Raw genomic sequence first — 12,928 nt, forward strand, 5'->3', positions numbered from 1 at the left:
TATAAGGAGAGATTGGACAAGCTTGGTTTGTTTTCACTTAAACATGAGAGGCCAAGGGACGACCTAATGGAAATTTATAAAATGATGAGAGATATCATCATCAAACTGTGTGGAGTTTGCACGTTCTCCCCCTGTCTGCATGGGTTTCCTCCGGGTGCTCCAGTTTCCTCCCACAGTCCAAAGATGTGCAGGCCAGATGAATTGGCCATGCTAAATTTTCCGTAGTGTTAGGTAAGGGGTAAATGTAGGGGTATGGGCGGATTGTGCTTCAGCGGGTCGGTGTGGACTTGTTGGGCCGAAGGGCCTGTTTCCACACTGTAAAGTAATCTAATCTAAAGTAATCTAATCTAATCTATATGGAAAGAATGAACAGTTGCAGTCCTTTCCCCATGTAGAAATATCAATTGCTTGGGGATGTAGGTTTAAGGTAAATAGGGAAAATTTAAAGGAGATGTGAGAGGCAAAATTCTAGAGCGAGGGTGGTAACTGCCTAGAATGTGCTGCCAGAGGAGGTGCCAGCAGATAGAATAGCAATGTTGAATGTTTAAGAGGCATCCTGACAGATACATGAATAGGCAAGGAATGGAGAGGTACAGGCCGCATAGAGGCAGACAACCTTTCCTTTAGAAGAAAGTCAAATGTTGGTGAAGTCTTGGTGGGCTGACGTGCCTATTCCTTGTTCTTTGTTCTGTACTGCATGATCCTATGATTTTATACTTCTACATTCCATGTCCATGAGGATGTAGCATGCTTTGGATGTCCAAAAAGAAATACAAATTGATTTTTTTAACTTCAATACAACTCTTTGATTCAAATGGTATTATTGCACTTTCTCCAGATGCCTGGCTCCACTTTGAGAGCTTGGAGAGCTGGCACACCTAGTTAGATGTCCTTTGCCTGTTATAATGTTTGTGACAAATCTGTACATAACACAGCAGCATGTAGCCCAATGCTTAATAGTTTATTTTATTTGTATTATCTATTTCTTTTGCCGTGTCTAGGTCTGCAGTATACTTTCCTTGATCTATGAAACATTCAAATATTATTCAACATAAGCCCTATTAGTAAAGATGAAAGTTGTCATCGAGTATTTGAAAAATTGTTTGAGTTACTTTGAGTATTGCGCATCATCCATTGTTAAATCACATAATTCATTTTGATTGGAGAAGTCTCGTACTTGAGCATAAAAATTACTCGAATGTATGGACATTTGATTTTCACACAATTACCTCAGCGTACAATGGGATCTTGATAAGATAGGCCAATGGGCCGAGGAGTGGCAGATGGAGTTTAGACAAATCTGAATTGCTGCATTTTGGAAAGACAAATTAGGGCAGGATCAAAAAAAATAATAGTAAGGTCCTGGGAAGTGTTGTTGAACAAAAAGACCTTGGAGTGCAGGTTCATAGTTCCTTGAAAGTAGAGTCTCAGGTAAATAGGATAATGAAGAATGCTTGCCTTTATTGGCCAGAGCATTGAGTATAGGAGGTGTGAGCTGAAAATGCGTTGCTGGAAAAGCGCAGCAGGTCAGGCAGCATCCAAGGAGCAGGAGAATCGACATTTCGGGCATGAGCCCTTCTTCAGGAATGAGGAAAGTGTGCCAAGCGGGCTAAGATAGAAGGTAGGGAGGAGGGACTTGGGGGAGGGGCGTTGGAAATGCGATAGGTGGAAGGAGGTTAAGGTGAGGGTGATAGGCCGGAGTGCAGGTGGGGGTGGAGAGGTCAGGAAGGTGGTGCTGAGTTCGAGGGTTAGGACTGAGACAAGGTGGAGGGAGGGTAAATGAGGAAACTGGAGAAGTCTGAGTTCATCCCTTGTGGTTGGAGGGTTCCTAGACGGAAGATGAGGCACTCTTCCTCCAGCTGTCATGTTGCTATGGTCTGGCGATGGAGGAGTCCAAGGACATGCATGTCCTTCCCTGCAATTTGCCCTACACCAGCTCAGGACAACACTCTCACAGACTTGCAAAGGACCTCTACTGTTCTTCATCCACAGAAGAATTCATGCACTAAACAAACAGTTCTTCCTAGCCATATCGGAAATTAAAGACAGTAATAACCAAAAACTTTCATGTACTTACACCCACACTCTGGGTTCCTCAACTGTTCCAGAATCTTCCATCGGCTTCCGAAATCACTTGGGCGCCATTAACCACGCGGTCGTTGCAGCGTCCGCGGCATCAACCGCCTCCGGGAATCATGATGTCACCTCCACCTCCACTGACCTTGCAGCCTCCGCAATCGCAGCCCAGACAACCACCTCCACAATCGCCAGGAATACCATCGCCGACAGATTCGTGGCCTCCACGGGGTGCACGGCTATTGGGACAACACCGTTTCTGCCGTCGCCACAGCCACTTCTGCCCCTGGGTTGCTGTCAACGCAGCCACTTCTGCCCCCATGCCTAATCCCACCCCCACTCCCAGCTCCAGCCCCAAACCAGGTCCTAGCTCCCAGCCCTGCCATGTTTTCACCATCCCTCCAGAACTACCCCTCTCTGAGGATGAAAGATCAGTCCTCAGCAGAGGGCTCACCTTCATTCCCCTACGCTCTCGGATTAACGAGTTCAACACGTGGCGAGACATCAAACAATTCTTCCGCCGCCTTCGTCTCCACGCCTACTTCTTCAACCAGGATTCTCGCCCACCCTCTGACGACCCCTTCTCCCACCTCCAACACATCCCATCCACCTGGACACCCCATGCTGGCCTCTTACCTGTCCTCGATCTCTTCATAGCCAACTGCCGCAGCGACATTAACCGCCTCAACTTCTCCACTCCAACCTCTCACCCTCGGAACGTGCAGCCCTCCACTCCCTCCGTTCCAACCCCAACCTCACTATCAAACCGGCAGACAAGGGAGGCGCGGTAGTAGTTTGGCGCACTGACCTTTACACCGCTGAGGCTAAACGCCAGCTCACAGACACCTCCTCCTACTGCCCCCTTGACCATGACCCCACCTCCCACCACCAAACCATCATCTCCCAGACCATCCATAACCTCATCACCTCAGGGGATCTCCCATCCACCGCCTCCAACCTCATAGTCCCACAATCCCACACCGCCCGTTTCTACCTCCTACCCAAAATCCACAAACCGAACTGCCCCGGCCAACCCATTGTCTCAGCTTGCTCCTGCCCCACCAAACTGATCTCTGCATACCTTGACACGGTCCTGTCCCCCTTAGTCCAAGAACTCCCCACCTACGTTCGGGACACCACCCACGCCCTCCACCTCCTCCATGATTTTCACTTCCCCGGTCCCCAATGCCTTGTCTTCACCATGGACATCCAGTCCCTGTACACCTCCATCCCCCATCACGAAGGACTCAAAGCCCTCCGCTACTTCCTTTCCCACCATACCAACCAGTACCCTTCCACTGACACCCTCCTTTGACTGACTGAACTGGTCCTCACTCTGAACAACTTCTCTTTCCAATCCTCCCACTTCGTCCAAACCAAAGGAGTAGCCATGGGCACCCGCATGGGCCCCAGCTATGCCTGCCTCTTCGTAGGATATGTGGAACAGACCATCTTCCGCAGCTACACTGGCACCACCCCCCACCTTTTCCTCCAATACATCGATGACTGTATCGGCGCTGCCTCGTGCTCCCACGAGGAGGTTGAACAGTTCATCCACTTTACCAACACCTTCCACCCCGACCTCAAATTTACCTGGACCATCTCAGACTCCTCCCTCCCCTTCCTAGACCTCTCCATTTCTATCTCGGGCAACCGAATCAACACGGACATTTACTATAAACTGACCGACTCCCACAGCTACCTAGACTACACCCCCTCCCACCCTGCCCCCTGTAAAAACACCATCCCATATTCCCAATTCCTTCGTCTCCGCTGCATCTGCTCCCAGGAGGACCAGTTCCAATACTGAACAACCCAGATGGCCTCCTTCTTCAAAGACCGCAATTTCCGCCCAGACGTGATCAACGATGCTCTCCACCGCATCTCCTCCACTTCCCGATCCTCGCCCTGGAGCCTCGCCCCTCCAATCGCCACCAGGACAGAACCCCACTGGTCCTCACCTACCACCCCACCAACCTCCATATACATCATATCATCCGTCATCATTTCCGCCACCTCCAAACGGACCCCACCACCAGGGATATATTTCCCTCCCCTCCCCTATCAGTGTTCCAAAAAGACCACTCCCTCCGTGACTCCCTCGTTAGGTCCACACTCCCCACCAACCCAACCTCCACTCCCGGCACCTTCCCCTGTAATCGCAAGAAATGCAAAACTTGCGCCCACACCTCCCCCCTTACTTCCCTCCAAGGTCCCAAGGGATCCTTCCATATCTGCCACAAATTCACCTGCACCTCCACACACATCATTTACTGCATCCGCTGCACCCGATGTGGCCTCGTCTATATTGGGGAGACAGGCCGCCTATTTGCGGAACGTTTCAGAGAACACCTCTGTGACACCCGGACCAACCAACCCAACCACCCTGTGGCTCAACACTTCAACTCCCCCTCTCACTTCATCAAGGACATGCAGGTCCTTGGACTCCTCCATCGCCAGACCATAGCAACACGACAGCTGGAGGAAGAGCGCCTCATCTTCCCCCTAGGAACCCTCCAACCACAAGGGATGAACTCAGACTTCTCCAGTTTCCTCATTTACCCTTCCCCCAACTCTCGAACTCAGCACCACTGTCCTAACCTGCAATTTTCTTCCTGACCTCTCCGCCCACACCCCCACTCCCACCCCCACCTACACTCCGGCCTATCACTCTCACCTTAACCTCCTTCCACCTATCGCATTTCCAACGCCCCTCCCCCAAGTCCCCCCTCCCTACCTTTTATCTTAGCCCGCTTGGCACACTTTCCTCATTCCTGAAGAAGGGCTCATGCCCGAAATGTCGATTCTCCTGCTCCTTGGATGCTGCCTGACCTGCTGCGCTTTCCCAGCAACACATTTTCAGCTCTGATCTCCAGCATCTGCAGTCCTCATTTTCTCCTATAGGAGGTGGGAGGTCATGTTGTGGCTGTACAGGACATTAGTTAGGCCACTTTTGGAATATTGTGTGCAATTCTGGTCTCCCTGTTATGGGAAGCATGTTGTGAAACTTGAAAGGCTTCAGAAAAGGTTTTCAGAATGTTGCCAGGATTGGAGGGTTTGAGCTATAGAGAGGGGCTGAATAGACTGGGGCTATTTTCCCTGGAGCACCAGAGGCTGAGGACTGACCTTATAGCTGTTTATAAAATCATGAGAGGCATGAATAGTGTGAAAAATCAATGTATTTTCTTCAGGATAGGGGAGTCCAAAACTAGAGAGTACAGGTGAGAGGGGAAAGCTTTAAAAGGGACTTACAGAGCAAATTCTTCTTGCAGAGGGTGGTGCGTGTATGGATCGAGCTGCCAGAGGAAGAGGTAGAGGCTGAGGCTAGAACAATTACAACATTTAAAAGGCATCTGGATGGGAATATGAATAGGAAGAGTTTAGAGGGATATGTGTCAAATGCTGACAAATCGGACTTGATTTATTTAGGATATCTGGTCGGCATGGAAGAGTTGGACCGAAGGGTTTGTTTCCATGCTATATATCTCTAAATCTCCATGACAAGAGTTTTTGTGCTATTTTTTCAATCTTTTTCCCCAGTTAGTCTAGTGAACCACAAAAATGAACATTAACTTCAAAATAGATACTGAAGGCTTTTCAGCAGAAATGTCAACATGAAAAGCATGTTGTTTGCCTTTAACCTTCTGGAGTTTATTTTGATAGTAAATATGTACAGTTATTAACAGAGGTTTAAATAAAGCTATTCACCTGTGAGACAGATGTACTCTTTTTTAAAAATGAGGCCAATGTTCGTCTATCTTTTGCTAATTTCTGTTCCGACCTTAATGTCAGCTGATTTCATAATAACAGAATCAGAGGATCATGAGGTAATGTAGAACCAGAATTCAACACTTATTTATTTTAAATATTTTAAAAATTGTAACTAATGTAATGTTTTTTCTAATTGATGTGGTAGGTTGGATATGGAAGCCGTTCACCAAATTATCAACCATTAAAAACGTTACTAAAGGTCTGTGTCATTATTAAAAGATAACCTTCTATCTATGGATTTCTTTGCATTACAGAAACCAATTCTGAAAGTTTTAAATTTTGAACCAATCATAAGACAATCATGGAAATCAGTTCTTAGAAATAATGCCAAATAAATTTTATCGTAACAAAGCTGTATCTCCATTCTCTGGTGTAAACATATTTCTTCTAACATCAGAACTTGATTGTAATAAACTGCTTTGTTGATTCTGTTAAGTTCACTATAATCGGGGTTGATATGTTCAGTAATGCTTGCTAGATAATGCAACAACATTTGGATTCTGTTGTTGTTTATTGCTCATGATTGCATGGGCTAATGTCGAAATCATTAATTAATTGAGTCATTAGATAAAACAGAAGGTGATTTCTCTCTTATTTTACCCTGAACTGTTATTGCTTTGTTTTGCATATAATATTTATCAAAAATACATTTCTTGTTAGCAGCCAATGTATTTATATATTCATGAAAAATGTTATTTTTTTTAATAATAGAAAAGAAGCACAAATGGACTGCGAAACAAAGTAGGTCTTATTTGTCAATTTTTAAAAAAATGATACTTCTCTTCTTTGCCGAAGCAGGTTATACTGTGAGTGCTTAGTTAGGTTTAGAAGTAGAATGTAAGGGTAATATCTAGCTTCCTTTCATTGTCACAATATGTCTTTTAAACTCCTCTCCTCTCTGTCCTCTATTCTAATCACCAGCAGCATGTGTGAAGACCTCCTGGACATCTCTGTCACTAAGAATTATTACTATTTAAACAATTGCCCCTCCTACATCTCTCCCTTCCTCTGTCTCACTCAGCCTCTATGGTACGCTTCTGTCCCGACCCTGAACTTACATCTTTCTTTGGTTTCTCTGCTATTTCCTCTCATGCACTTTCTAGAATCTCCTGCTTCCTCAACATTTCTGTCATTAAACTGCTGACTACTCAACTTCCCTTCTTGGTTAGATGATACTGTTACTGGTTCTCTCTCTTCAGGTATGGTTCCCCTTCTCTTCCAAATCGACAGTCATCATTCTTCTTGGACAATCAATCCTTGAAACTATGACCTCATTCCTGGCTTCCCTTTTATCTTCAAATTTCTTAACACATTAGAAATCTGTGTCCTTAATTCCCAGAATTCCATGTTGAATCCTCCAAACAGTTACTGCTCCTTGCAAAATATAGATATTTTTTAAATGTCTCAGTTTTTGAAATCATGAAGGGGCTGGATGGAGTTGATAGGGAAAGTCTGTTCCGTCTGACTAAAGAATTGAGAATGAGAATAGGTTAAAGCTCATTGGTAAGGGAATAATTAGATTAGATTAGATTAGATTAGATTAGATTAGATTAGATTACTTACAGTGTGGAAACAGGCCCTTCGGCCCCAACAAGTCCACACCGCCCCGCCGAAGCGCAACCCACCCATTTCCCTACCTTTACCCCTTACCTAATACTATGGGCAATTTAGCATGGCCAATTCACCTGGCCTGCACTTCTTTGGACTGTGGGAGGAAACCGGAGCACCCGGAGGAAACCCACGCAGACACGGGGAGAATGTGCAAACTCCACACAGTCAGTCGCCTGAGGCGGGAATTGAACCCGGGTCTTTGGCGCTGTGATGCAGCAGTGCTAACCACTGTGCCACCGTGCTGCCCAATTAGGTTCTGGAAAACACTGCCTGGAAGTGTCATGGAGGAAAGTTAATTGTGACCATCCTGGAAGGTATTAGATCATTATTTGAATAGAACACACTTGTAGTGAAAAGGCAGGAAAACGCCACTGAGATATGTTGATTCTCATTCAGAGAGCTGATACAGACATGATGGGCTGAACAGCCACCTCTGTATCATATCAATTCTGTGATTCTATGAATATCGAAATGGCTCTTCATCAAAGTTATGGGCTATGGCCTAGAAGACTATGACACAAGTAAACTATCTCTCCTTGTTCATCTAGACCAGTCTGCAGCCTTTGAAGTGACTGTCAATAACATCCTGCTCCAATACTTCTCCACCCTCATCCAGTTAAGTGGGACTGGAGTTGCCTGGTTTGCTGTTGTCTGTCAAATCTTAGCAAAAGAATGAGTTGTAATCTCTTCCCCTGTCCAGCTGTACATCACTGTCAGTCCTCTTAACTCATCCGCTGTATGTTCTATGCCAGGTTGCTTGCCAGTCATTCAGTTGTGGATTTGCAGAAATTTCTTCCAGCTAAACAATGGGAAGAACAAAGCCGCCACCTTTGGTCCCCACAACATACTCTTTGCCTCAGCTATCTATTTCATCTCTCTCCCTAGCAACTGTCTGGGACTGAACTGGGTCTTCTGGAACCTTGTCAGATTTGACTCTGAGATGAGCTTTTCACCACAATGTACACCATCATTAAGTTAATCTTTTTCTCCTCTTTAATATTTCCTAACTCCACCCCATCTACTGCTGGAGCTCTCATTAATGCCTTTGCTACTTTTAGATTTGATTATTCAAATACTTCTTTGTGTGCCCCCCTCCCATTTTCCACCCTCAATATTCTTAAGGTTGAGCTCTACTGCCTAGGTTCTTATTACATCAAGTCAGGCAGCATCCAAGGAGCTTCGAAATTGACGTTTCGGGCAAAAGCCCTTCATCAGGAATAAAGGCAGTGAGCCTGGAGCGTAGACAGATAAGCTAGAGGAGGGTGGAGGTGGGGAGAAAGTAGCATAGAGTACAATGGGTGAGTGGGGGAGGGGATGAAGGTGATAGGTCAGGGAGGAGAGGGTGGAGTAGATAGGGGGAAAAGGAGATAGGCAGGTAGGACAAGTCTGGACAAGTCAAGGGGATAGTGGTGAGCTGTCCCCATGACTTCCACATCCATCAAAGTTTTACTTGCACATCCACTAATATCATTTATTGTATCTGTTGCTCCCGATGCGGTCTCCTCTACAATGGAGACACTGGGCGCCTCCTAGCAGAGCACTTTAGGGAACATCTCCGGGACACCCGCACCAATCAACCACACCGCCCCGTGGCCCAACATTTCAACTCCCCCTCCCACTCTGCCGAGGACAAGGAGGTCCTGGGCCTCCTTCACCGCCGCTCCCTCACCACCAGACGCCTGGAGGAAGAACGCCTCATCTTCCGCCTTGGAACACTTCAACCCGAGGGCATCAATGTGGACTTCAACAGTTTCCTCATTTCCCCTTCCCCCACCTCACCCTAGTTCTAAACTTCCAGCTCAGCACTGTCCCCATGACTTGTCCGGACTTGTCCTACCTGCCTATCTCCTTTTCCACCTATCCACTCCACCCTCTCCTCCCTGACCTATCACCTTCATCCCCTCCCCCACTCACCCATTGTACTCTATGCTACTTTCTCCCCACCCCCACCCTCCTCTAGCTTATCTCTCTACGCTCCAGGCTCACTGCCTTTATTCCTGATGAAGGGCTTTTGCCCGAAACGTCGATTTCGAAGCTCCTTGGATGCTGCCTGAACTGTTGTGCTCTTCCAGCACCACTAATCCAGAATCTGGTTTCCAGCACCTGCAATCATTGTTTTTACCTCTTATTACATCAAGTCCCATGCATACACTAGTCCTAAAATCACTGGCCCACAGAGATTCCTGGTCAAGTAAGGCTTCAATTGTAGAATTTTCACCCTTGTTTACGAATGCTTCATGATTTCATCCTGCCTATCTCTGTAATTCCTACAGCCTCATGGTACCAAAAAAAATCTGAGCTTCTCCGATTCTGTTTTTGCATGTATCTTGATTTTAAACATCCCACCATTGTTTGCTATGACTGAGCTGTCAGGACTATCAGCTCTGGATCGGTCTCTCTAATCCTCTCTACTTCTCTATCTCTCTTTCCACCTTTGAAAACTCTCCGTAAATCTACCACTTGGAACAAGCTTATGGTCATCTGGCTAATATTGCCTTATATAACCACTTTATAACAGTCGTTTGAAGCACCTTATTATGAATGAATATACGCAATAAATGATGAATAAATACAACTCGATTTTACTAAGCATCAACTAAGATGCTTACTTCTTCCAAATAAATAACATAAATATCTGCAGGTAATTAATTTGATGTTTAGTTCATTTTGATAATGTCAATGCTATCTCTTGACAGTAACTATTTGATATCGGTAACTGAAAGAAAAAAAACCTCAAGCTGGTGTATAAATTGTTAAGATATTAAGTGCTATTCTCACAATTCTTTGAACTCCAGTAGGACAACAGTTGCTGTGATTTGTTCAGTTTCCCTGAAAAAATAAGGTGTTACTAGTTGGTACAGATCTACTTTTCTTGTTCTGGGATGTGTTCAATCAAAAACCTCCTGCAAAAATATCATAGTTTGAACACAGACCCTGAGGAAATTTGTCACCTCTTCAGTAGTGTTCATATGTTACTACAGGATGGGAAAAGAAAGGTAAGTGATGTGATGTTAGGTTTGTGCAATTGATTTCACCTTGAGTAGGGCCTGACTCTTTACAATTATGACTTAGCAGGGATTTCCTGGATGGATCTTGGTGGAAATTGTTCAGACCAATGACTAGAAAGAATCTCTTTTACTAGGCATCCATCACTTCTGCTGGTTATATTTGCGGAGAAAAGCATGTTTCTCTAACAAGCTACATGATATGAGAGCCAGCCTGGCAAAGCCCCAATATAAAAGCATCTTTTTGATCTTATTTACAATGGACCATTGTAATTCTTCACTAGTTAAAACCAAATACTCTATTTTTCAGGACAGAGAAAAGATTCAAGTCTACAGCTTGAAGATCAATTCCAAAATTACATCTCGATTCGCTCACAATGTGATAACAAGCCGTGTGGTAAACCGAGCAACTAAATCCAAAGAAGCCCTCTTTGAAGTTGAGCTGCCCAAAACAGCTTTCATTACCAACTTTACAATGTGTGTATCTGCTATAATTACCTAGCAAAACACCAAATTAGAGTTAAAATGCAATTAGTGCATCCGAGTTACTTTTGTGTACCTGACCATTTTTTAAACATACAATCACAGACTCTTTCTATCTTTTACAAATTTTAATGGCTTTTTCATTTATGCTGCCTTTGATTGTAGTCTTCACTGCATATAATGGATACATTTTTGTTAACACAATTTGCCCATTATATGTGGCAAATGGTTAAAATACCTGAACTGAGCTGCTTGAGCTCTAGACTTTCTGATTGCTACTTGTAGCTGTTAAGAATGCGTAGAGTACTGATTGGAGATGCTAAAATCTCTGACAAGTGCTCACACTATTTATAATTACAAGACACAGCCAGAAAGTGAAGATTTAAAGACCGAACTTTACTTAACAAAAAAAAATCAGTGGATCATTTCTATCAGCTCTGTCACACAAGTATGAAATACTGAATTTGTAAAGTTGCTTGCATATCTGTATGACCTAGCCTCTATTTTGACCTTTGACAAATGCATCAGATAGCTCACATTGCAATCAGCAGTTTTTTGATTTAAAAGTAAGTCAATTTTACATAGTTTAACACGTAGCAGGCATACAGAGTTGAGAGACAAGGGTAAAACACATTGGACACTCAGTGAAATTTGGTTTGATGATCAGCCTATCCTGATATCACTTTATATGGTTCAGTATCAAATTTTGCTTGACCACATTCCTATGAAGAGGTAAGTTACTCATCGCAGTATTCCTAGCTCCTGACCTGCTCTTGTAGCAGCTGTGTTTTTGGAGTAAGTCCAGTTGAGTTTATGGTCAATGGTAAACCCTAGGATGTTGATAATAGGAGATTCAGTGATGGTAACACCACTGAATGTCAAGGGTCAGTGGCTAGATTGTCTTATATTGATGATGGTCACAGACTGGTATTTACGTGGCATAAATGTCAGCCCAAGCCTGGATACTGTTCAGATCTTATTGCATTTGAACACGGAGCGCAACAGTATCTAAACGTGATGAATATTATGCAATCATCAGCGAACATCCCCACTTCTGACCTTACGATGTAAGGAAGGTCATTAATGAAGCAGCTGAAGATGGTTGGGTCTAGGACACCTCCCTGAGGAACACTTGCAGAGATGTCCTGGAGCTGAGATGACTGACCTCCAACAACCACTACCATCTTCCTATGTACCATGTATGATTCCAACCAGTGGAGAGTTTGTCACCTAATACCCATTCATTCCAGTTTTGTTAGGACTCCTGAATGACACACTATCAAATATAGCCTTGATGTCAAAGGCTGTCACTATCACCTTACCCCTAAAATTCAGCTCCTTTGTCCATGTTCGAACCAAGGCTGTGATAAAGTAGAGGGGAATCAACAGTTAAAAACATCCATTTTAAATCTCCATCTTGCAATAATAATTTGTCTTGTGTGTTTAAAATAGCTAGTGCTGTCACAGTGACCATGAGAATGAATGTAACAATTTTGGTATAACCTTGCAGCTGTTCTCTCTCACAGAACTTAAAGTGAATAAAATGCGTAGCTTAGGAAAGCAAATCTTAGCAGGTCTTATAAACTTAATGGTAAGGTCCTAGGGAGTGTTGCTGAACAAAGAGACCTTGGAGTGCAGGTTCATAGCTCCTTGAAAATGGAGTTGCAGGTAGATAGGATAGTGAAGAGGGCATTTGGTATGCTTTCCTTTATTGGTCAGAGTGTTGAGTACAGGAGTTGGAAGGTCATGTTGCGGCTGTACAGGGCATTGGTTAGGCCACTGTTGGAATATTGCGTGCAATTCTGGTCTCCTTCCTATTGGAAAGATGTTGTGAAACTTGAAAGGGTTTCGAAAAGATTTACAAGGATGTTGCCAGGGTTGGAGGATTTGAGCTGAACAGGCTGGGGCTGTTTTCCCTGGAGCGTCGGAGGCTGAGGGGTGACCTTATAGAGGTTTACAAAATTATGAGGGGCATGGATAGG

At 44.5% G+C, this 12,928-nt stretch overlaps 2 protein-coding genes across 2 annotated transcripts in view; one reads left to right on the forward strand and one right to left on the reverse strand.

Annotated features, from left to right (window-relative positions):
- LOC122558906 (uncharacterized) overlaps positions 1-12,928 on the reverse strand; it is a 177,988-nt gene that overhangs the window by 52,645 nt on the left and 112,415 nt on the right. The window lies entirely within an intron of this gene.
- LOC122558903 (inter-alpha-trypsin inhibitor heavy chain H3-like) overlaps positions 5,756-12,928 on the forward strand; it is a 60,087-nt gene continuing 52,914 nt past the window's right edge. Inside the window, exons 1-4 of the mRNA XM_043707837.2 lie at positions 5,756-5,903; positions 5,993-6,046; positions 6,559-6,588; positions 10,774-10,940. Of these exons, the coding sequence (XP_043563772.2) occupies positions 5,796-5,903; positions 5,993-6,046; positions 6,559-6,588; positions 10,774-10,940 (359 nt within the window). The 5' untranslated portion in view covers positions 5,756-5,795. The remainder of the gene's footprint in view (positions 5,904-5,992; positions 6,047-6,558; positions 6,589-10,773; positions 10,941-12,928) is intronic.

Source organism: Chiloscyllium plagiosum, unplaced genomic scaffold, assembly GCF_037043375.1.
Source record: "Chiloscyllium plagiosum isolate Xiang-an unplaced genomic scaffold, Cpla_swu_hap1 HiC_scaffold_14, whole genome shotgun sequence".
Lineage (NCBI taxonomy): Eukaryota > Metazoa > Chordata > Chondrichthyes > Orectolobiformes > Hemiscylliidae > Chiloscyllium > Chiloscyllium plagiosum.